A 22,784-nucleotide genomic window follows, 5' to 3' on the forward strand; every position below is an offset into this window, starting at 1 on the left:
AGCCTTTCTCTCTCTCTCTGCCACAAGTCTCTCCGCCTGCCATTCCCCCATTCCTGCAGCCACCCCACCCCTCCCCAGTGCCGTCACCCCTTCTCCGCCCCCGCCTCCGCCCCCGCTTTCTCCACGGCAATCGCGGGAATAAATCAAGGAGGAAACCGAGAGGGAGCGAGAGCGCGAGCGCCGGCGGGCTTGCCCAGGTCTGTTTCCAAAGTCGCCCTTGATGGCGGCGGCGGCGAGGCAGCCGCGGCGCAGAGCAGCCGACGCGCGCTAGTGGGTCCGCCCGCCGCCGCCCCTTCCCCCGCGCCGGGCTTTGCCCCTGCAGCCCCCGGCGCGAGCCCGCGTCCGGGTCCCGGCCCTGGGCGCGCCGGCCCTCAGACGCCCGCGGTTTGGGCTGACCGTGCTCCTTCTCCTCCCGTGGTTTCCAACACCGGTCCTTCTCCAGGCTGGGAAGGGAGGCGAGATTGATCTTCGATAGCGAAGATGGCTGCTGGCTGCCTGCTGGCCTTGACTCTGACACTTTTCCAATCTTTGCTGATCGGCCCCTCATCTGAGGAGCCGTTTCCTTCGGCCGTCACGTAAGTGCCCGGGCAGGGCGGGGAGTGCGGGCCGAGGGGTGCAGCGGAAGCCCGGCGTGGGCTCCATTCCCGAGTTGAGGGGCTTCTCTGCCCGTGGGGGGTGGGCAGTGAGCCGGACTTGGTTCTGGAGAGGCCGAGCGGGAGGTGCGCGCTGCTCGCCGCCGGAATGCGCACCGAGCCCGCGTCTTGGGAGCCTCGGCGGGGCCGGGCTGTCCTGGGGAACGTCCGCCAACGACTCGCGGCGCCTCAGCCCATCTCTAAAAGGATTCCTTGGACTTAAAAGAGTTTAGGTGTACTGTGGGAAAAGTTTCCAGCCAGATACCCGCTCTCATCAAACCCAGTCCTATAAAAAGTTGTGTTTGGGTTGGGTATTTTGCACATAGGTAATTGCAGGCTGGCCAGGGTAGCGTGGACTTTTCCCGCACTTTCCCCGCACTTGGCCTCTGGGATGCTCACTAATTGCTGTGGTATCCAAACTCGTTTGGATCCCAAATTACTGGGCGCGCTCGACAGCCTTCCTGATGAGAGGAGTGCTCGCTTCACGCGGTAGAGGTGCTGTCCACCCCAGGGACTCGCAGGTACCGGGACCGTGCCACCCAACCTCCCTCACCCTCTATTTGAAACATTTAAGTGCCGTAGGACAAGCGGTTCCTGTTCTTAGAATGAATAGAACCTATTCTTTGGGGGAGGGACTGAGTGTTTCCAGTCTCCTGCAATTTTCTCTTATTTATACCATTTCTAAAATAGCTTAAAAAAAACCTCGCTGCTGTTCTGGAAATAGAGTGTTTGAAGGTAGCTGTATAGTTACAGGGCAGGAAGGGAATGAAAAATAATAATTCTCTTTTAGGCTGGAAAAAAGACAAAGTCAGTGGCACATATAAATATACACATATTTTTAAATGCGCGGAATAGCCTATCAGGCATTCTGGGAAAGAATTTTTTTTTTGGTTCTTGAAGCTACTTTAAAGCCTCTAAGAGAAGGTAATCGGAAGTGGATGAGTCACTTTAATTAATTTTACATAACAAAAACAAAGCCCAAGGTAGCCTTCCCGGTATTTTTGCTATTGGGAATTATTTGCTGTCCTTTGTTGGCCAAGTGCTGAATACTGGAGTTTGTGGTGGATACTAACCGTGAATCTTTACCAGTTGAAATCCTGCAGCTATTATTTAAGGTTCAGCTTAAAGTATTTATTACATTAGGTGTCAGTGCAAGAATCTGAAGGATGCACGTTCTAACCCGGCTAAGGGGAATGTCTAATATTTTTGTCATTGATTTACAGTCATGTACATTTTAGATAATCTTCCATAAAAATGAGTGCAGATGCTTTTTGTTATGAAGCACGAGGCTAAATGCCATCTGTAGATCTTCCTGTAATTGGCAGGATGTTCCAAGCGGATATTTTGAAACATGAAAAGAGTAAGAATTACACCGAAGATGCTTCAAAATTATTCACTCTTATTAAGAAATTACACTTCTATATATTTGTTTCTTTAGTCTCTTTGTAGCTTGGCCTGTAAAGCTAGAACTCAAGTGAGTCGCTTGCATTTTGTGTCAAAGAAGTGGCGCTTTAAAGCAGTCAGTGTGTTCAGTTTACACATTTTTAAAGCGTTATTTTTAACTGACAATTTACCAATATTTCTCTCATTTGGAGGGAATGCTTCATCACACCATTGGGGAAAACTATGACTTTTTAAGGTGCTACAAAATACAACCTTTTATTCCTGAACAGACCATGCTAAAATATTAATAAAAGAATCCTTGTTGTAAGAAGGACATCTGCAATAAATGTTTTCCTAAAATTAAAATAGCTCAATTTTCATGGTCAGAAATTCACTAAAGACAAGAAAGAAAATAAATAGTGGGCAAAAATAGGACTTAGGAAGCCACAGTTTCTTTTCTTTGAAAAGATTTGAAATTTATTTTTTAACAATGAAAATTTAAGATATTTTCAAATAATATGAAACACTAATTATTTTGTAAAAAAGAGCTTAATAAAAGATTTTGTAGAGCTAAGTCAGTCTCTTTTAGGAAATATTGGCAATGTTTTTGTAAGGCTTATGCATCTTTATTTTTTTGAAAAGTTAGTAACCTGAGGAAAGGAGAAATGAGAGTTGACATTTGTACTTCATGTTGTATTTCTGAGTAAACTTTATGAAATTAAAAAAAATACAGCACTAATTTTATTAAGATGTGGTGCTGTTTACTTTTCTTGCAAGAAAAGAGTTGATGCAGAGAATTTATCAGGATAAATCTCAAATCTTTGGGAAAAATTCCAAGTTCATTAAAAACTCAGTACAAAGATTATAGTGTCACTAAAGGCAAATTATTGTGCTTCTATATATACATTTCTCTGGAAATCATTAGTAAATTCTTTTGGTTTTTTGATCATTTTATTTTTTCCAGAAAAAGTAATATAAGAAGTTTTTATCATCAGAAGAGGAAGAATATGCCATCAACACAGTATAAAATTCATTATGCACTCATGGGAGTGGGACCTGAATTAGAATTAGTAATACGAAAGTTTTTGTTTTTTAGAATGTTTACAATAATATTAAGGGGTTAAGTATTATTGTAATAAAACATAAATACCATTCTAAATATTTTCTTTAATTTTCTCTGGTTTAACATACATTCTCATGTAGCATATTCTGAATTAAAATAGTAGTTAAACTGTTCTAAGAGATAACACTAAAAAAACTGGGTTTTTTTTTTCGAAGGAAGGAATTTTGATACAATTCTTTTGCTAGGTTAGGTTTTTCTTTTGGCAGTGATTGTTTCAATAAGGTGTGAAACGTAAATATGCCATCTGGTAGCAGCCACCTAGTGCATATTGGTTTGTATATGAGTGGAAAGTACATCATTTTCATGTTATAGTATGCACATGTTATATTGATAGTTTAAAATGTAGTTTTCTAAAGGGAATTCTCCCTTGCTTTAGAAATAATTTTTTGGCACATATGTGAAAACACTTCTATTTTAAATCTCAGGATAATAAGTATGGTAGCCAGTATTGTAATGTTAATTTAAATCGGTCGCTCCTAATTTTAGAATCTATTTACAAATCCAGTTTTTAAAAAAAGCACATAGTTATAACTACTATTCATGTTAAACTTTTATCTCAGTCGTATCAAAATGCCAATCAGTCCAGAATAATTGGCTGTGAGCCCTTTGGTATATGGGAATTTTAATATGTTTAAACTATATAATGGGATAAATATATTAGTAAGAATTACTGGTATCTGTAGGAAATAAGCATAAAATCTCATAAAAGAATAGTACTTTGGGGTTTGACTGCTTAGGATATAAATATTTTTCTATTATTAGACAAATGTACATGTAAAGTCTACAGAAAATAAATTCTGTGTCATAACTTTGGAATGGATATCTTTTTCATATGTTAGAAGTGATATAATTATTCTCATTCACATACAACATAGAGAAGGAAATGTGCCTTATGATAAAATATGAGATACAGTATTAAATGTGAAATAATACCTAAAAACAATGAACATTAATAAATCCTTTTCTCAGATCTTTGATTAGTTTTCATCAGCTTAACCAGATGACAACATTTATTGTTCCAGAGGTGTACATTTAAAATATGCAACAGTAGATATATTCTTCCAGACAAGTAATAACATGATATTAAATTTAGTAATGTTTATACATGGTTATATGGGTAGCTGTTTTGATAGGCATTTGAATGAGCATTAGGCAGACTGAAATGGATACAGTCTAAAAAAACATTTTTGGGAAGGTACAAGAATCTAAGCTTATTATGGTTTATAAAAGGAAATAAAATGTGCCTTTTTTATTTTCCTATGGCTTTCACCAATTTAATTTTAATTTAATAAATACATATAAAATCAGATTCTATCGCAAGTTGTTCATTTTGAAAATAGGTAAAAACTTTACCACTCTCTTTCTTCAAAGAGACCTTTCTTTGTAGACGCCTTTCCAATACTTCTCCAACATTGATAAAAATAACATAAAATCCTCTTCCTTCTAGGGTTTACACATGGTGATGTTTTGCAGAAACATAAATAACACGTGGAAATTATGTATTCAAATTGACTGATTACATTTAGAAGTATATAGTCATAAGAAATGACAATGCATTTAGGAATTTAAAAAATAATACCAAAACACATGCCCATAACAAACCGTATTATTTAAATTAATGTGTTCTCTGGAGTATTTCTATATTCAACACATGCACAGAAATTTCTGTTCTTCTTATTTTTCAATACAGATGCAAATATTCAAGAAAGTAATCTGTTCTTCTGAATTCACATCTTGTACCTAATATGTGTCGTCAAACTTCTTATAACCTAGAAAGTAGGGATTTAAATGGTTAAAGTGAAATATTTTAGGCATATTGTCCAGTTTGTTGATTTCTTTCAGTGTCTTCCATGTGTGGACATAATCAACTCTGATATGAGCATTCTTAGATAGAAGTTTGGAAAAAAAAATCAGAATTTGTTTCAGTATTTCTGAAGAGTAACATTTTATTGTTATTAAAGTGACAGCCTTCCATCATTTGTAATAAAAGAGATGTCTATCCAAGTACTTCAAAAAGCATGTAAGCTGCTTACCATGGGGAATGACCTCTGTTCTGTTACATTTATTGCACACTTACCTAAGGCATATGGTATGTATCAGGCACTGTGTCACACTGTGTGAGCGAGTCTTTCTTTTCCTGGACTATTTATGCATAGTACCACAACTGTTCCCTAAGCTTTCATATGGTTGCTTTCCAATAAACTTGGAACTGCACCGAGATAGTCAACCATGTAGCTTACACATGGTTCATGTTTTCTTCTGTGTGCACAAAACCTGGAAATTATTGTGTCATATTGTTTACAGAGTTTAAGGAAAAATAGTGATTGACTTCAGTGTTAATTGAGATGAAATTGGTAGCACTTTGTGAAAAATATTGTACTTACCACCTTTTCCTTGAGGGTCCAAAATATGTTAACATTGCATCATTATATAATTTGTCTAGTTTATCTTACTGTAGTATTCTATTTAATAGATAATATTTTATGTGTCTATGTCTTTCTCTATGTATATATATGTGTACACACACGTATTTATTTTTAAACTTCTTCAGGTGTTTTGCTAGGGTAGAAGAACCTGAGTAAGGTAAGGTTGTTAACAAAGGTGCATGCTGAAAGCTCTCTGCCAATCCACAACTGTTTATGGGGAGTAAATCTCATTCAGAATATTTTTATAACACCAGCATTTAAGAATAATTTTTTTAAGAGAATCAGATGAGCTATTGAAACTGTTCAGGTCCTGTTGGACAAGTTATTAACATAATTGATGAGTAACAACAGAAACGTGGTTCTAAAGATAGGCTTGCAGTCTGTTAAGCAAAACAAATATGAGGAAGGGACTATTGTACTTGAAGTGTTGGGCTCTTATTAAAAGGTCTTTGCATACTAAGCAATTTTATTTCTGCCATTTAATTATGGGATACTTTGAAATTTTTAAGAATTAAACATTTGACGCACCGTGTTTTAGGATTCAGGGATAGAACTTGCACAGGTTTTAAAATTTTGTTTGTAAACCCTGAACTTTTAGGTTTTTCTTATAGGCTTTATGTTATTTGTGGTAGTTCAATTCCACTGCTCCTTTAAAATTTGCCATTTATATAGATTCTAACAAGATTATAAACAAGGAAAAGATTGACATTGTGGCCTCAACAAACTGGCACTCTTTTATAGTTAATTTCAATAATACAGAATCAGGCTGTTATATATGAAGCAATATTTTAAAGTTCTCTTTGAATATGAATGTGGGATATTTCTGGCTAAATGTTATTTTAACATTTGCTTCTGCTGGTTTTTTCTTTTTTTTTAACCATATGCTTCTGCTGGATTAAAAAAATTCAGATACATTTTAAATTCTATATCATAAATGGAAGAACAACTTAAACTAGAAATGATGGCAGTGGAAAATAATGGTGTTGCCCATTTAAAATGATTCAGATTTGGGGATAATCCTACTGTTTATCTGAAGTTCTTGAGTAATTAAAAATTTATTACAGTAGTCTCCTGGCAAATTTTGAAAAATAATTCCTGAATTCTTTTATTCAAATAATTAATTACTAATTCTTCTCTTTCTCTTTCTTACACGCACACACACACACACACACACACACAGACACACACACACAGACACAGACACAATTACTATTCGTCATAGTTTATTATTATTTGTACATAACATCAAGTCAAATGGAGAAAAAGTTTTGGTTTGTTTTCCATCAGGTTACCTGTGACCAGACCTCAATTTTGGGTCCTGTGCACTTGAATCTTCACTCACTGTGTCGGGGATCTCTTACTACTAGATTTTTCTCTCTATAGGGAAATTGTTGAGGGATTTTGATGCATAGATAAATCTCTAATACATTATCAACACTTTCACCAAAATTGTTAAACGGCCTAGACTGTTGTTCCTTTGACATTTGCCCACATACTGTGGGGATAATTGGGGAAAGAGTGAAGCGAGCTGTTGAGGTTGTCCTCTGTCAGGCTATATAAAGGGATGGTTAGACATTAATGATGTTTCATTTTGAGGATCAGAGGAGGAATGGCTCAGTAAAATAAATGAGCTTATGCACACTGGGAAAATCTGTTTTAAAAAAATAATCAAGAGGTGGTGTGGTGGTGGGACTTCCCTGGTGGCGCAGTGGTTAAGAATCCACCTGGCAGTTCAGGGGACACGGGTTCGAGCCCTGGTCGGGGAAGATCCCACATGCTGCGGAGCAACTAAGCCCGTGCACCACAGCTACTGAGCCTGCGCTCTAGAGCCCAAGTGCCACAGCTACTGAAGCCCGCATGCCTAGAGCTCGTGCTCTGCAACAAGAGAAGCCACCACAATGACGAGCCTGCACACCGCAACAAAGACCCAACGTAGCCAAAAATAAACAAATAAATAAATTTATTAAAAAAAAAAGAGGCGTTATGGTGGAGATGCTGTGAGGAATGATGCGTGTGTAAGTGGAGCAGAGGAGCCCTCAGATTAGCGAGGTGCAAAGTTACATTAAAGATGCTAAAGGTTGGCAGTTAGTTATTTTAGTTTGTTTTGCTTTACTTTATTTTCTTCTTTTTTCCCATTTTCCATGTGAGCTCGATCATCCTGGAAATATTGTTTACTGCACATTGTTTTTAGAGACCTAAATATTCATATATGGAAATTCACCTTAGAAACCAAAGACAGTAAAATGGTCTAGAGCTCAAAAAATAGAAACAAGCGTTCTTATTTTTTATATAACTCTGGGAAAATGGTTCATTGGATAAGAAATATTAGTACCTGGTAAAGTGGTTCATTAGATAAGAAATATTAGTATAACACTTTATTAAAACCTTAAATGCTAATAATCAAGAAAGAAATTCCATTAGTAAATTCCATCCCTTAGATTATAAGAAATGAAATAGCTTGCAGGTTCTAGGCTTCTAGGTAGTACACTGAAGACTATTTAGACCTCTAAGTACATAGTACGTCTTACTTTTTAAAAATAGTTTTGATTTATGCTCTTTTAATGTCTCCTGTTTCAAAGATTTTTAGCATCAAATGTAATTTAATTCAATGATTAATGCAATTACTATTATTCAGAGCAAATTATGTAGTGCACTGAACTACATGCTGAGAATCCACATTGAGGAAGAGAGTCCCCAAGGAAGACATTCCCAACTCCAGGCTGATTGTGAAGCAGTGGAATCTGACAAAGCGTGATCAAGAAAAAGCACATAATGTGGTGAAGAAATACGCCCGGGCTGTTTCATGTCAGGCATAGGACTCCTGGGTGGGAAGAGATGTTGATGGGACCGAATCGTGAGCCTGAGTCTAGGTGATACAATTTTTGCATCAGAACTCTCTTCCTACGTGACCCAAAGGGGAGTCGGGCATTGTTCACAGCACACAGACATTTGTGGTAGCCCAGCTCTGGGTACTCAAATTTGGCTTTCATCCTAAGACTTTTATTTAATTAAAAATAAAATTAATAGGTTTTGAATCATAGTATGTAGAAAATGGATTAAAGAGACAATATTCTAAGCAGGGACAATGGGAGCAGTTAGTAGACTCTTGCAGCATCCCAGAGTGAGAGATGCCCATTGTCTAAAGAGAATAGTGGCAGTGGGAAAGCAAAGCAGGGATGAAACATATTGTAGAGGTAAATATTCAGGTGCTATTGGTTATGGGATTGGGGGAATCAGGAAGAGAGAAGTGTTGGAGATGGCTCCAGGCTCTTTAACAGGTAGATCATGTTATACTGAACTTCCTAGACTAGACACAGAGGAGTAATAGCAAGTTGGTGGTGGGGTGAAAGTAACATGCTCGCTGTTGGACATTTTGAGTTTGTGGTGTCTCTGTAGATGACTATTGGGCCATTGGAAATATGTATCTGAAGCAGATTTGGAGGCGAATTGAGTAACTTTGAAGCCAGAAAATGGGTCCATTCATTCATTTAGCGAATATCTATTTGGTATCTATTATGATAGGCACTGTGAGTTTCAAAAGAAGAGTCTTGATCCTTCATATTGCAGAGAGATTTGGATAAGATGAGCCCTTTAAGGAGATCACCAGGTCGTTGCTGATGAGACAGCAGTTTCAGTAGAATGTTTTGGATGCAAGCATGGTTTCCTTGCCTTGAAGAGTTGGTAGCAGGTGAGAATATGAAGGCAGCAAGTGCAGATTGTTCTTTAAAGGAACTTGACAATGTGAGGAAAGGGAGAGAGTAGCAAGTTCAGAGGAAGATAGTGTAAGGGATTTGGCGTTCTTTTGTTTTGCTTAGAGAATAGGAGTTATAATAGGCCATTTGGGATCGCAGGTAGTAGAAAACCATAGGACTGTCTTGAACCAAAAAGTGAAATATTTTTCAGTGATAGTTGGAGCTGGATGGTCGGTCATGGGAGTCAAGGTGAAGGATGTGCCAACACTTACAGAAAGGGGTGGAGCTTTTATTAGGATCGTCTCTTGCTCTAGCCTCTGGTTTTCTTTGTTTGACTCCTTATTCTTCTCTGTCCTCGCAAACGGACTTTATCTGCTTCCTGACCCTCATGTTGTTGAATGCCTGTGAGGGTTTACATTTTCCCTGTTGAAGCTTTCAAACAGTTTGAGACCAGAATCCTAGTCCAAAACACAGCCTCCTAAAGAAAGATATGTTGGTAATTTGAATATGGACCAGATGATCATCTGTAGCTCATTCATTTGAGACCAGGAGTTGGGATTTGGAAAAAGGATTTTGGTTGCCTGAGCTTGGGTCACTTCTCATACCCTGGTCCAATCTCATTAAGAGGTATTGCACTACAACAGGCCAGTTGCTAGTACCATGGATAGAGGAAGAAGCAATTCTTAGAAAAAGGTTCCTGGGGGGCAGGGGAGGTTGTAGAGGCAACTAAATAACTGTTAACAGAGGGGAGATTTGAGCATGTCAGAGAGAGAAGCCCAAATGGCAGAGAGATGAAAGGGATGAAAGAGGCCATGATTGATGGGTGAACCGAGGCAGCTGAGGAAGGGATCAAGACGAAAAACAGTGTCTTACAAAGTAACTTTTGAAATATGAAACAGCCTTGAGCATTAAAGCAGATGGTTGGAATATAGGATAGATACACTTTTAATTTACTGGGAGATGTTTTTGGAGGAATGTTCCAAGTTATATATTCCATGCTCAAGAAGGAATGGCATGATTCAGAAATGTAATAAATGCACATTAGTAATGTTCACATTTTGAGATGTACAGACCAGAGTTTTTCTTTATTTGGTAGGAAGTAACAAGACTCTAGTACATCACTGTATTTCCTTTGGACACAGCAACGTTTGGTTCTCTTTTGTCTTTATTTCTCTTTTCTTTCCTTTTTTTAAATAGAGATTGTCATCTTGAAGACCCATGTAGTTTTGCAAAATGTCATTAGATTTAATAAGTGTATGTGCTGATGATAGAAAGATGTTACAGGAGTATCAAGCAAAAGAAAACAAAAAAAGAACAAATAGTTCTTGATTTTGGCAATTTAGCCTGAATCACTTATTAATTTTTTGGCAGATAGGGGTGACTTGTGGCCCTACTTTGTCCGTGCTTCTCCCCGCCGCCCCCCACCTGCCCAAACCCCATGTCCGTTCTTTAGCAGAGGGCAGAAATTTGAATTGAAACAGATCCTTGTAAAAAAAACCCAAACAGTATAATGAATTTGATAAGACAACAAACCACTGACAAATATTCCTGCAAAGCATGTCCCTGGTCAACCCTTACAGAGGCATCTCAGGTCTCCTGAAGGTCTGAAAATCACTGGCAGCTGCCCTCACAGCAGTTCCCTGAGTTTCCAAGATGACTGAATGAACAGTTAGGATTGCAAATGCCAGCGGATCTAAGAATCAGTCTTGATCTCATTGGTCCCAGTACAGTGTGGAAAAACCACCCTTGTGGTCTGTAACAAGAGTTGAGGAGAGTTAGGGTGGATATTTATTTCCATTTTGTGACTGCTCTTTTTTCTCTTCCATAGCTATTCACAGTTTGCTTGAGCTAATTTTGATGTCTCTACCCACAGAAAGTCTGGACGCTAATAATTACAGCTATCTTTCAATTATTGTTACATTGCTTTCTAACATATTTGAGCTCCTGAATGTGAGGCACTGTGAATTACTCTGCATGTTTTTTAATCCATCCAACCTTTAAGTCAGTCCCTTAAGATAAGTATTATCCCTGTTTTATAGATGAGGAAGGTAAAGTTTTGAGTATGAAGGACTTTTCTGAGTTTTTTTTAGGAAAAAATTTGACCCCAAGCAGCTTGATTCTAGACTCCTACACTTAGCTGCTGTACTTTGCTGCCCTTACATGGCAGGAGCCTGGATTTCTTTCCACCCATTATCTTACCTGCTCCAGTTGTGGCTGGCTGCATATTCTAGCAACGCGGCCAAGAGGGTAAAGGAGTCAGTGTAAAGTAGAGCAGACTTAACACTAAGTCCAACTTCTCCATCTGCAGAACAAGGGTAATATTGACCTAATCCTGAATCACAGTATTATATCATGGGGATCAAGTGAGCGGATGCATGGGGAATCTTGAAGGACTGTTTAATGGCCAGGCTTTATTATTTGTACCACGTGTGATTTTTCTGTCTTCAAGGGATCATGAATTGATGACTAAGGGTTAGTGAGCTAGATTACTGTGCTAACATATCATTTGGTCTGTTGTTTTCTTTCAGAAAAAGCTGAAATGAATGGGAAAAGGGATGCTTATTAGCAGGCCTTAAAAATGTTTCTTCTTAAAAAGTTGTGTAGCCTTTAATCATAAAGAGGAAATGAAAAGAGATGCAGTGGACTAGAGTGAGTGAAGTGTTCTGTCTCTAGGTTCAGGACGCAACCTATATCTTAAAAGGGACCACGGTTTTGATGTGCTTCGTCTTGACATTTCAGCCAGCACCTGTTGTATGAGGTCTGTGCCACAGGAGATTGAGTCTGTTTTTAAAAGTCACAACTTTGCCACTGATAACCTCTCATTGTCAAAGATGGAAGTTTTCAGCTTCAAGACAGAATATTTGAAAGTGAATAAAGCAAGCTATCCACGATGTTTATAGAAATGATTTCAGACAACCCTGCAAATTGAGCGAGCACAGAATAGTAAAATTGAGACCAGTTGCATTTTTAGTAACGAACACAGAAGTCAGAAAAAAAACTGCCAAGAGCATACTGAAAAAGGCCAATTTTCGTTTGACTCATCCAATTGATGATTAGTTACACTCATTGAACCCCACTCCTTCACTTTATAATATAAATGGAGTTTAGCCTTTCACAAACACTGTTCTCTTATTGGTAGAAATAAAACGGTTAAATGAAATTTCTGCTGCACATTTTTAATTGATTCATGGAGGGAAGAGATGTTTTAGGTGAAACTTTACATTAATACCAATGATTAATGAGTACAACTTGATGATAACCATTGAAGCAGCAAGTTTTCAAGTGCCAGGAACCTGCCTTTTTATGGCAGTCATTTTGACATTTGTCACAGAAAGGAATGTAAAATTCTTATGACGTCTGTCACTTTAAAAATACCAACCCTTCTTTGCCATAACTTTTCATTAGAATTGACTTAAACTTGCATCTGTGAAAATGTTAGGAGAGACAAACAAATGGGCCATGTGAAGCCTCAGGAGGATGGGCACAATGGGGTGTGTGCAGATTGCTCTAAATTAAACATGTAGAATGCTTGGTTGTCTCTCAAAACACCTGATTTTCCTGTCGATATAAATGTAGAAAACCGAATTAATTTTCATGAGGTGAAATTTTATTGTGCATGTGTAGCTCAGTTCCCAGGGGGTTTGATACATGGTATTAAGGTCGGCTGGTGAGTAATTGTTTAAAATTTATATTAATACTCGATGGTGATAAATAAACATAGGGGAATGGCAACTCATCACAGTGCAAACCGTGCCTGATAATTAGATGAGGTCATTCATCTCCTTAAATTATCAGAGGTGACACAACCTGTCTGTGTGGTGTCTAAAAGCCAGCTGAGTCCCTGGGTGTAAATGACCGTGACAGAGGGGCAGTTTGAGGGTTGCAAGCTTTGGATTTGGTCCTACCCCTTCTGTTGTTTTCCGTAAGTGAAGTAGATTTGCCCCTGAGAGTCTGCTTTTATAATATACACAGGGATCTAAAACCTGAGTTTAATAGGCTGCTCAGTATTTGTTTTTCAATTTTATTTTTATGTTTCTGTACCCCTGCCTTAATTACAAGCAAACACATTATATATATATATATATATGTAACTGTATAACTATAACTAAATATATGTGTGTGTATGTATGTATATACACATATACACAGACACGTAATGTATGAATATTAGATGTTGGTTCCATGCTGAGTATCAGTGAAGCTGCGTTCCTGTAGGTGACTATCGAGTACTTCTAAATTCTAAAAAGTGACTATTTATGGTGTGGTTGCAGCCTTTCCAAGTTTTGTCATCTGAACCACAGAACACAGGTAATGGTTTGAGTGACGATTTTTTCAGTTCTCTGAAAAACGGTTCATGGCTAGTACCATTCTAGAGGCATAGAGGTGAACTTAATAATGGATGGTTTTGAACATTAGGGCTTAATTCCCTCTTGGAATTTGCCTAGTTGGTTAATAATGTGGGTTCAAAGCTCAGTTCTACCATTTATTAGCTGGGTAACTTGAACAAGTTAACTCTTTCATTGCTAATACTTCATCAGGTGGTTGTGAGAATTAAGAATGTTAATTCATATGAAGCACGGCACATAGAAAGTACTGGATAAATACAATTTGATTAGAAGCAGGAGAATTTGGTGGAGTCAGGTGACTTGAGTTCCGGTTTGCCTCCACCACTAACTAGGTGTGGGACCTACCTAGGTAACATCTTGTGAGGAACAGTTCCTGGCTTTAGCACCTTCTATAATTGCTCACCGCCCAACTGTTTCCTAACAACTAGGTCTTAGTTGTCACGTGTCTGTTGAACATAAACGAGATGTTTCTTGGTACCCGAGTACTCCACTGCCTTTGAGGATGCCTCTGAAAAGGTCCCACCCCCAGCCTTCACATTTTAGTCTTCTCTCTCACAATCTTTCTGAAAGCAAAAGTGCTAAAGTTTGATGTTTTTCTACCTTTTTAATACTCTGCTCTCCCCAATTGTACTCAAGCATGGTATGGTACCAGACTCCTTTCTTTGTCTGTTTGAAGGGCCCGTTAAGAAATATATAAGGAAGTCAGTGACCTTGCATTCTTGTGTGCAGAGAAATAATGTTAGTGGCCTATTGTCATGTGAGATCTTGATTCTGTGAAATAGGCCCTAGATGTTCTCATCTGACAGTATGGTTCTAGTACTTGTTGCAAACTGTATGAAAATGGTAACTTTTAAATATCAGCAATAATAGTGATACTTGTGTAACATAGAATGGTGCTTTCTTTTTCTTTTAAGATGAGCAAAAAACACATAATCCTGTCTTACCCAAGGAATAAATGAATATTATGAAGTGTTTTTAGAAGAGTATAAATCAATTATATTGTACCGTTTAAAATACTTTTTCAAGGAGAATTAATATTAGGGCTCATTATGCATCTTTTTTTAAAATTTATTTTATTTATTTATTGTTGGCTGCATTGGGTCTTTTTTGCTGTGTGTGGGCTTTCTCTAGTTGCGGCAGGCGGGGGCTACTCTTCATTGTGGTGCTCTGGCTTCTCGTTGCGGTGGCTTCTATTGTTGCGGAGCTCAGGCTCTAGGTGCGCGGGCTTCAGTAGTTGTGGCACACAGGCTCAGTAGTTGTGGCTCATGGGCTCTAGAGCGCAGGCTCAGTAGCTGTGGTGCACGGGCTTAGTTGCTCCACAGCATGTGGGATCTTCCCGGACCAGGGCTTGAACCCGTGACCCCTGCATTGGCAGGCAGATTCTTAACCACTGCGCCACCAGGGAAGCCCTCATTATGCATCTTAAAGTGTGGAAGAGGTGTGTGTGCAGAATCACATTAAGTATGGCCTTTCCTTCTGCCCACTTAATTAGCTTTCCTCCTAGTAAGGTAATTCCTAAATGAGAGAAGTTAGAGAAACAGCTAAATCCTTAAGATTTATGCAAAAAAGATGTGGATCAGACTAAACGAAAGAGATTGAAGACTGACCGTGATCACTGGTTTAAAGTACAGTGAACGAAACAAATCAGACAGAATCTTCATAAGTGCATCTTTTATGAAGACTGAGAGAGAAAATGAATTTAGAATTCAGTAATCTAGACTCACTTATTTATTTTAGTTTGGTGTTTTCTACACTGTGTAATGTATTGCCACAAACTCAGTTGTTACAAACAATGGACATTTCTTTTCTCACAGTTTCCACAGTCTGATCCACATCTTTTTTGCATAAATCTTAAGGATTTAGCTGTTTCCACAGAGTCCAGCCAGGGCCTCACTGGTTCCTTTCCTCACAGTCTCATAAGGTTGCAGTGAGGTGTTGACTGGCCTGTGTTCCTCTCCAGGGCTACTTTTCTGCTCCTCTTTCAAGCTTTGGTGGTTGTGGACACTTACTTGTGGTTGTAGGACTACCTCCCCTTTCCTGTTTGTTCTCAGCTCCTAAAGGCCCCTCACTCCCTTCCCACATGGCCCTCTCAAAGGTCTTCTCACAACATGGCAGTTTACTCTTTCAAGGCCAGCGGGAAGATCTCTCTTTTCAGAAAGGGGGCCCAGTTCCTCTTTTAAGGACCTTCATTAGTTAAGTTAGACCATCTGTGATAATCTTTCTTTTGATTAACTCAGAATCAAGTGATTTGGGATCTTACTTACATCTACAGAATCCCTTCACCTTAGTCGTATAACAGAACAGTCATGGGAGTGACAACTCTTCCTGACCCCAGGTCCCACCCCCACTCCAGCAGAGTAGATGATGCGTGGGAGCCATCTTAGAATTCTTCCTCCCTTGGGTTTTATTATTAGACAACCATCCTAAAGACACCAAAAACTAGAAAATGGGAATGCTCACTCCTTTGACTCTAGATGTTCACAAACTTTGGAGATTCTTGGAGGCAGTCAGATGACTATCTTCCTTTTTGCCTCAGGCAAAGTGTGATTTGCCACATTGGTGCCAATCCATCCCGTCAGGAGTCAGGAAAGTAAATCCCAAAAGTTCATTAACTACTCATTACTAGTGTTGTCATAATTAGTTAGCTGAACGTTCCCCCCTCTACAAAGAAAAGAATTCTCTGTGGTATGGTGTAAGCCAGTTTACACAATTGTTGTTAATAAATATATAGAAAAATTGTCAGACAGTTCTTTTGAAAGGTAAAGGATTAAGTTAACTCTAAATTAAGGTGTATACTTCGTGAAATCTTGGGTCTCTCCTTAAATTGTGTACATTTCCCTGCCTGTATAAACTAGTGATTCTGTAAAATCCTAACCAGCATCTGTTTTTGCTTATATGTATCTTTCTGGACTGGTCATGTTCTCTAGCTAATGCCCCAGTTATAAAGTATTAAGGCAGGAATGTTCATATGTAACTGAAAGCATCCATATGTGATTTCTCCTCTTCACTGACTGGATTTTGGTGAATAGTTATGATATGACTTCTGCTCTTCAAAGCAGATGCTTTGAAAGATGCTTCTTCACAATACCTAAGTACTGGGTACTCAGTAAGTTTACCTAAAAAAGGTCCCCTTTTCTTGCATACAGGTGCTCCCTTGCTCTGCACTATGCATACCTAGTCATTTCATTTTGGAAGTACAGCTGATGGTCTGATTTGTTCAGGATTTATCTTGTTATACCTCTAGCACTAATTAATTTGCTAACACCAGGGGATTCTGGCCAGAGTAATTGTCTATCTAATTCAGTGCTTTTCACACTAACTGTCCTAAAGGAACAGAGTTTACTTTTTGTAAATTTCACATTAATTGCAAATGTATATTTTTGTAGAATACTACAATGAAAATCAGTTAGTAGAAAAATGAAATTAAAAAAGATATGAACCTTTGTTTTTAAATGATTAGATTCAATAGTCATAACATTACTTCAAACTGTTATAATGTGTCTAAACACCCTCCATTTCTGTACTTTCCTTGAGCTAGATTTGCAGAGCATAATCTGAGTATCTCTAGTTTAATTGATTTGGCTGTTTAAGGTAACTAAATGACTGTTTTCAGTTTAAAGTGGCATGTAAAAAAACCTAAAATTGAAGATTTTCACATTGAATGATTTTTTTAAATGATGTGTCCCACTTTAATGCTTGCCTTTTATTTTGGCTATTAGATAGCTATGACTTTTTTCATCAAAGTAATCATAATAATTTGGCTCGAAAGGAGCTGCCGATTTCACATCATTAAATGCTGTAGTTCCTTACTGGAATTTTATGTTCTTCACAAGCAAATTTATTTGACTTTTAATGTACTCTCTTTAGAACATTTACTATTTGCAATGGGTCCAAGCATTTGCTGTCAGCAAAGCAAGTATTTTGGTACTGTAATAAAGTTAAGGGCTGCATACCCGTTTTAGGACCAGTTCAATAAATCAGGACTCATGTGAAGGTAGCTATTATTCCCTTTTGATGGATTACGGGATTCCTTGGATGTATTCAAGAAACAGATGGTTACAAAATTTTTACTCCACAAAAATTTTATGTCCCAGTATCAAGATGAAAACACCATAAAACATTCCTGGGGCAGGTTGAGGTTTTTGTTTTTGTTTTTTTCCCCCACTTTGTTTTTTAAAAAATTATCTGTATAAGACGTACTTGGTCTACGAGGCTGAGGCTTTGTAAAAATCTCCACTTATATCTCAGATCTCAGAGTGTCTGCCAAAGTATAGAAGTATAAACTCTCTCACTGTATTGAAACACATCCAGAATCAAACATAACGATTCTTGCAAAAGGCAATTAAAAGATTTTTTCAAAGAACGGAATGTGCCATTTACCTTCGGTTCAAATGTTCACTTAGTAAGTAGTGTGAATTGCAGAACTTTTTCATTTTGTAGAGTCCACTTTCTCCTTCAGCATCTGTGCACTTGGAAGTTGAAATGTATTAAAAAAAACTTGACTTTTTTGGACGAAGAATATTTTTATTTTCTGTTGGTTCGACGAGAGATTTTTCTGACCGTCTGTTGCCAAAGATGTTCTTAAGTTGCATGTAGGATTTTACTTAACAAAACTGAGGCATATTAAATTATATCAATAGACTGGTACAACAAGATTATCTGCTCTTTATTTTATGCTTTTTCCATGCAGTACTTCTGAGTAATATCTGTCTATATACACTTATTCCTGAATGATTGTCTCATGGATTTTTATAGAGTTTTTCCAGACTGTTGAGATAAACTAGTTTCCTAAAAAATCAGAATTATATGTTTTAAGAATCTCTTGAAGGGTTCTAACTCTGTTCTTTAGCGGGTCACTTAAAACAAACCAAATTAAATTAGATCTTTTTATAAAGATGCTGCATCTTCCAGCTAATAGGATGTCAGGTCAAGAATAATACCAATCTTAACAGTGTTAGACACACTCTTGCTAAACTTCTCAGAACAGCTATCCCTTTTAAGTGACTTTCAGGATAAGTGCACAAAAAAATACCTTGTTGACAAATTTTCTTCTAACTTCATGGATTGTACATAGTAAAAATTATAGCTGTTTCTATGTCGTTTGAAGAAAGATTTCTTAAAGAAAGAGAATGTTCAGTTTAGCACATTACAAAGGCCATGATTCTAAGAAATCAGCTGAAATCTTACCAATGGAAATTATCCAACACCTTGGTACCCATTATAGTTAATTATTGCAATAAAATATTATTACATTTTATGTGCATATCATTTAAAATATCTTGGCAAGATGACCCTCATACATGAATATTTTAATATAATTTAATATATTTGCAATTTGGCCAAAATTAGGGTGAGAATTTAGAGCCAGATGTCATTGTCTTATAAATGTCACATCTGAAAATAAAGTATTATCTTTTTTGTGAACAACTTTGGTTAGGGGTTAGTTAGGCCTGTTTCTTAGAGCTACAAGGAAAAACAGGAAGGGAAAATAAGGTTAAAGACTGTATGAAGTATAATAGAAGGTTAAAGACTGTATGAAGTAAAATAGATGACTAATGAGAGCCTACTGTTGAGCACAGGGAACCCTGCTCAGTGATCTGTGGTGACCTAAATGGGAAGGAAATCTAGAAAAGAGTGGATATATGTATACGTATAACTGATTCACTTTACACAGCAGAAACTAACACAGCATTGTAAAGCAACTATACTCCAATAAAAATTAATTAAAAAGATCTCAGAGAGAAAAAAAGGACTGTATGAAAAAGGCAACCAAAACCTTGCTGCTTCATGGAATTTTTTTTTTTAATCTGTGAGGTTATTCTATTGACCTTAGGTGGTCCGGAAATGCAAGTCTCTGCATGGTTCTTCCTCTTCCCTGAGCATCCCCAGTTTTTAATTAGATTGCGAATTAAGGCACACCCATGCATACATGATCTGATTAAATCTGAGCCAGCCCTATCTCCAGGTGAGCATCCTGGAATTGACATGGCATCATATTTAGTGGTATTAGAGGCAGTCACCAACTGTGGCTTTGTGTGCATCTCCCTCTCTTTCCCTATCGCTCTACCACTGTATTTACTCCCTTCCTGATGGAACAGGTATACAGAAGCTCTTCCTTGGTTTTATGCTCCATCCATGATTTGAGACCCCTCCCCACTTAAAAAAAAAATTCAAAGGACCTCTTATTTCCCAAACCCTTAGATAAACAGAATCTTCCTAGAAATGTCATTTTAAAGAGAGTTTATTAGCACTGATAAATCCTGAATACGTAGACCATATAAATGCAAACCATAGTTTTCGAGAGGATTTTTCTGCAGTTCTGTTTAGACTTTGTGATTGCAGCTGCCAAACACTGTGTCAGAAGAAGAACATTTGGGCTTTCTTCTACTGAAAGTGTGCTCGCCAGTGTCTTGCCATAGAGTCCTGGAAAAAGTTGTGAAAGCATGATTTCTTGGGGTTTTCTATCTAACTTCAGATACTACCCCTTAGAACTCCTGATACTATTCTGAAGTCATCATTGAAGATAGTTATCAGTGGCACATAATAAAGTGGTGATAAGAAGCAGGACTTAGCCAGTATAGAACTATTCTGGATATATGTGGTATTTTATGATAATAAAGCAAGAGCGCTATTTTATAAAATTATGGATAGTGGGACACCAGTGTGGTAGATTAATAAGAGGGGAAGACGGTTGGATAAAAAAGACAAAGATGTTTTGAAGGACATGCACTTGAAGAAGTATAAAGGATAATTGAGTTACCATACTTCAAGAACTAAGTGATACAACCAATGTTAAATTGTGGCCTGATGTGGGTTTTTTTTTTTCCTGTTCTGATTTTTCTGTTTTATGTCATTCTGAATTGAAGGTTGAAAATCTGCTCCACGTAAAACATAATACAAATTTATCAAAGACAAGTACTCTGCAAAATTGTTGTTGTTGTTTAAAATTTGGAAACAAGAACCTCAAAACACTTAAAGCATTTATTCTGTAAAGTATATCAGAGAGAAGATATTCTGGCATTTTTTGAGAGAGAACACTAGATTTCCTCTTTATATTCATTTAGGTACATTTCTGGAACCGTTTCTCATGCTTTTATCTTTCAGTGAGCATGGTTCTGTTTCTGGCCTTCATGATGTGGTGGGTTAAAAGCAGTGTTTTATAAAGAAAACAAAATCACGAGTTGGTTATGGGGTGAAAACTGGAAATTAAGAGGTTTTGGACTCCTCAATTAATATTACATGCAGTTCAGTTTTAATTCATTTATATTTCTTACCAATCTTGGTTTCTCCTAAATTCAGACACAGCATGATAAAGGCTAGACTGCTTAATTTTAATTTTATAGTATTTTTTTTAGCATTTCATAATAATTTTATAGTATTTGGGAGCAATTCAGAATTATAATTTTGACAAGTTAGAAAAGTCAAATCAGAGAAACTTCACTGAACATAACTGTTAAAATCTATTAAAATGCACCTAGGAAAGATAATATTACCACATGGAATTTATAAAATAAAACCACTAATTTTCCCACACAATCTAAGGCTGGGTTTCTCAAGCTGGCAGTATTGGCATTTTGGATCAGACAGTTATTTGTGATGGGGGTCTGTCCTGCAGTTTGGTCTTTACCCTGTTAGAGGCCAGTAGCAACTCCTTCCCAAGTCATGATGATAAAAAATATCTCCAGACATCGTTAGATGTCTGCTGGGGTACAAAATCGCTCCTGGTTGAGAACCACTGACCTAGATGGAATCAACACAATAAATTGGCCCCTGATATGTGTTCCTTTTGCCAGTGATGTGTATTTCCGGTTCTCTCCCACAATGCTTACGTGGTGTTTGCATTTTGCTAACGTTTTGTCGCATCAGTGAGTTTTATTCATTAATCCCTGATAATAAGTGTGCTATTAAAAAGGGTAAGTTAGCTAGTTCAAAATATTTTCTAAATTAAGCTGTTAAATTTAGTGCTTGGTGAAGCAGGAAGTATAATTATTTAACATATAGTCAAATGTGCAGGGGTAAAATTCCCCTGTTCCTGGAGATCTCTGAATTTCCTGAAGGAAAATTTTGTAGTGAAACATGTCTTTAACAGAAGCATACTGGTGTCTGCTCTTTCCTGCTGGGTCTGGAGCGGAAATGAGACAATCTCTCCTGTCCTTGTGCACACTGGATAAAATGCTTTGTAGATAACAGAAATGCTGGATAGCTGCCAGGGTGGCCTGTGGGCAAACTAATTAACAAGGACACACACTCTTGATAGGGGTATTTGTTTCACCTGGGAAAGCTGCATAGTAAACTAATGAAGATTTTTCTTGGTTGAAAGTGCTCCATTTTTTTCAGGGGAGAACAATTAACAGAGACTCCGAAAGAATACCAGCACTTTTGCAACAAAGTCACCGTACTACTGAGCTTTATTTGTAAGTGTATTATATAGTGCTGTGTCTTATATGGAGCTTTGAAATTTTATAGGGCTGGTGTGAACTGATCACACACCAAAAATATCTTGATGAGTAAGGAAAAGAATACCACGTGTTTCTGCTCATCTACTTTTTCTGTAAATGGAGAACAGCTACATGCTGTTTGTTCTCTTTTAGGACAGTGCACTTACAAGAATGGCAACACAAAGTGGTGTAGTATAGAAACAGTTATCCTAGGGATCACTGTCTACATTGGTTACAAGGGAATGCTATTTCTCGAGGGAAAATGGAAACCCAGAATCTTTGGTGCAAGATACTCTGTTTTTCTGTTGTTCAGTCAAAAGTAATTTCTCTGCTTCTTTTTCTTCTGTCTGTTTAAAAAAAAATAATAATATGAATAGTTGACCTCTTTAGTTGATTGGACTTAAATGGGGCTCTTGAAGTACTTCAGATCCATTCTACTCTGATCAGTTTAGGGGAGGCTAGAAAGATCCCCTTTTATGCGATTAGTGTCTCCTTTTTATATTGTCCACTTTCATACTTTTCTCATGCATATCATTTTATTAACAAAACATAAATATATTACACTCTCAAACTATACAAAATCTAGTGCATTTCCACATACTTTCTCCCTTCTTTTAGGTATTCATACTGGAGCAGAATAATCACTGCCTTTCCCTTTCTCAACTACACACAAATGGAGGAAAAGGTATCCTATGCCTTCCAGCATTTTATTTCAGCCCAGCTCTTTTGCTTATTCTCGTGTTG

General features: G+C 37.6%; 1 protein-coding gene across 4 annotated transcripts in view; it reads left to right on the forward strand.

Moving 5' to 3' along the window:
• Nucleotides 1-289: 289 nt before the first annotated feature.
• CACNA2D1 (calcium voltage-gated channel auxiliary subunit alpha2delta 1) overlaps nucleotides 290-22,784 on the forward strand; it is a 521,838-nt gene continuing 499,343 nt past the window's right edge. For all 4 annotated transcript variants that reach the window (XM_060157195.1, XM_060157196.1, XM_060157198.1 and 1 more), the window contains exon 1: nucleotides 290-575. In XM_060157195.1, the coding sequence (XP_060013178.1) occupies nucleotides 481-575 (95 nt within the window). In that variant the 5' untranslated portion in view covers nucleotides 290-480. The remainder of the gene's footprint in view (nucleotides 576-22,784) is intronic.

This window comes from Lagenorhynchus albirostris, chromosome 8 (assembly GCF_949774975.1).
Source record: "Lagenorhynchus albirostris chromosome 8, mLagAlb1.1, whole genome shotgun sequence".
NCBI classification, from domain to species: domain Eukaryota; kingdom Metazoa; phylum Chordata; class Mammalia; order Artiodactyla; family Delphinidae; genus Lagenorhynchus; species Lagenorhynchus albirostris.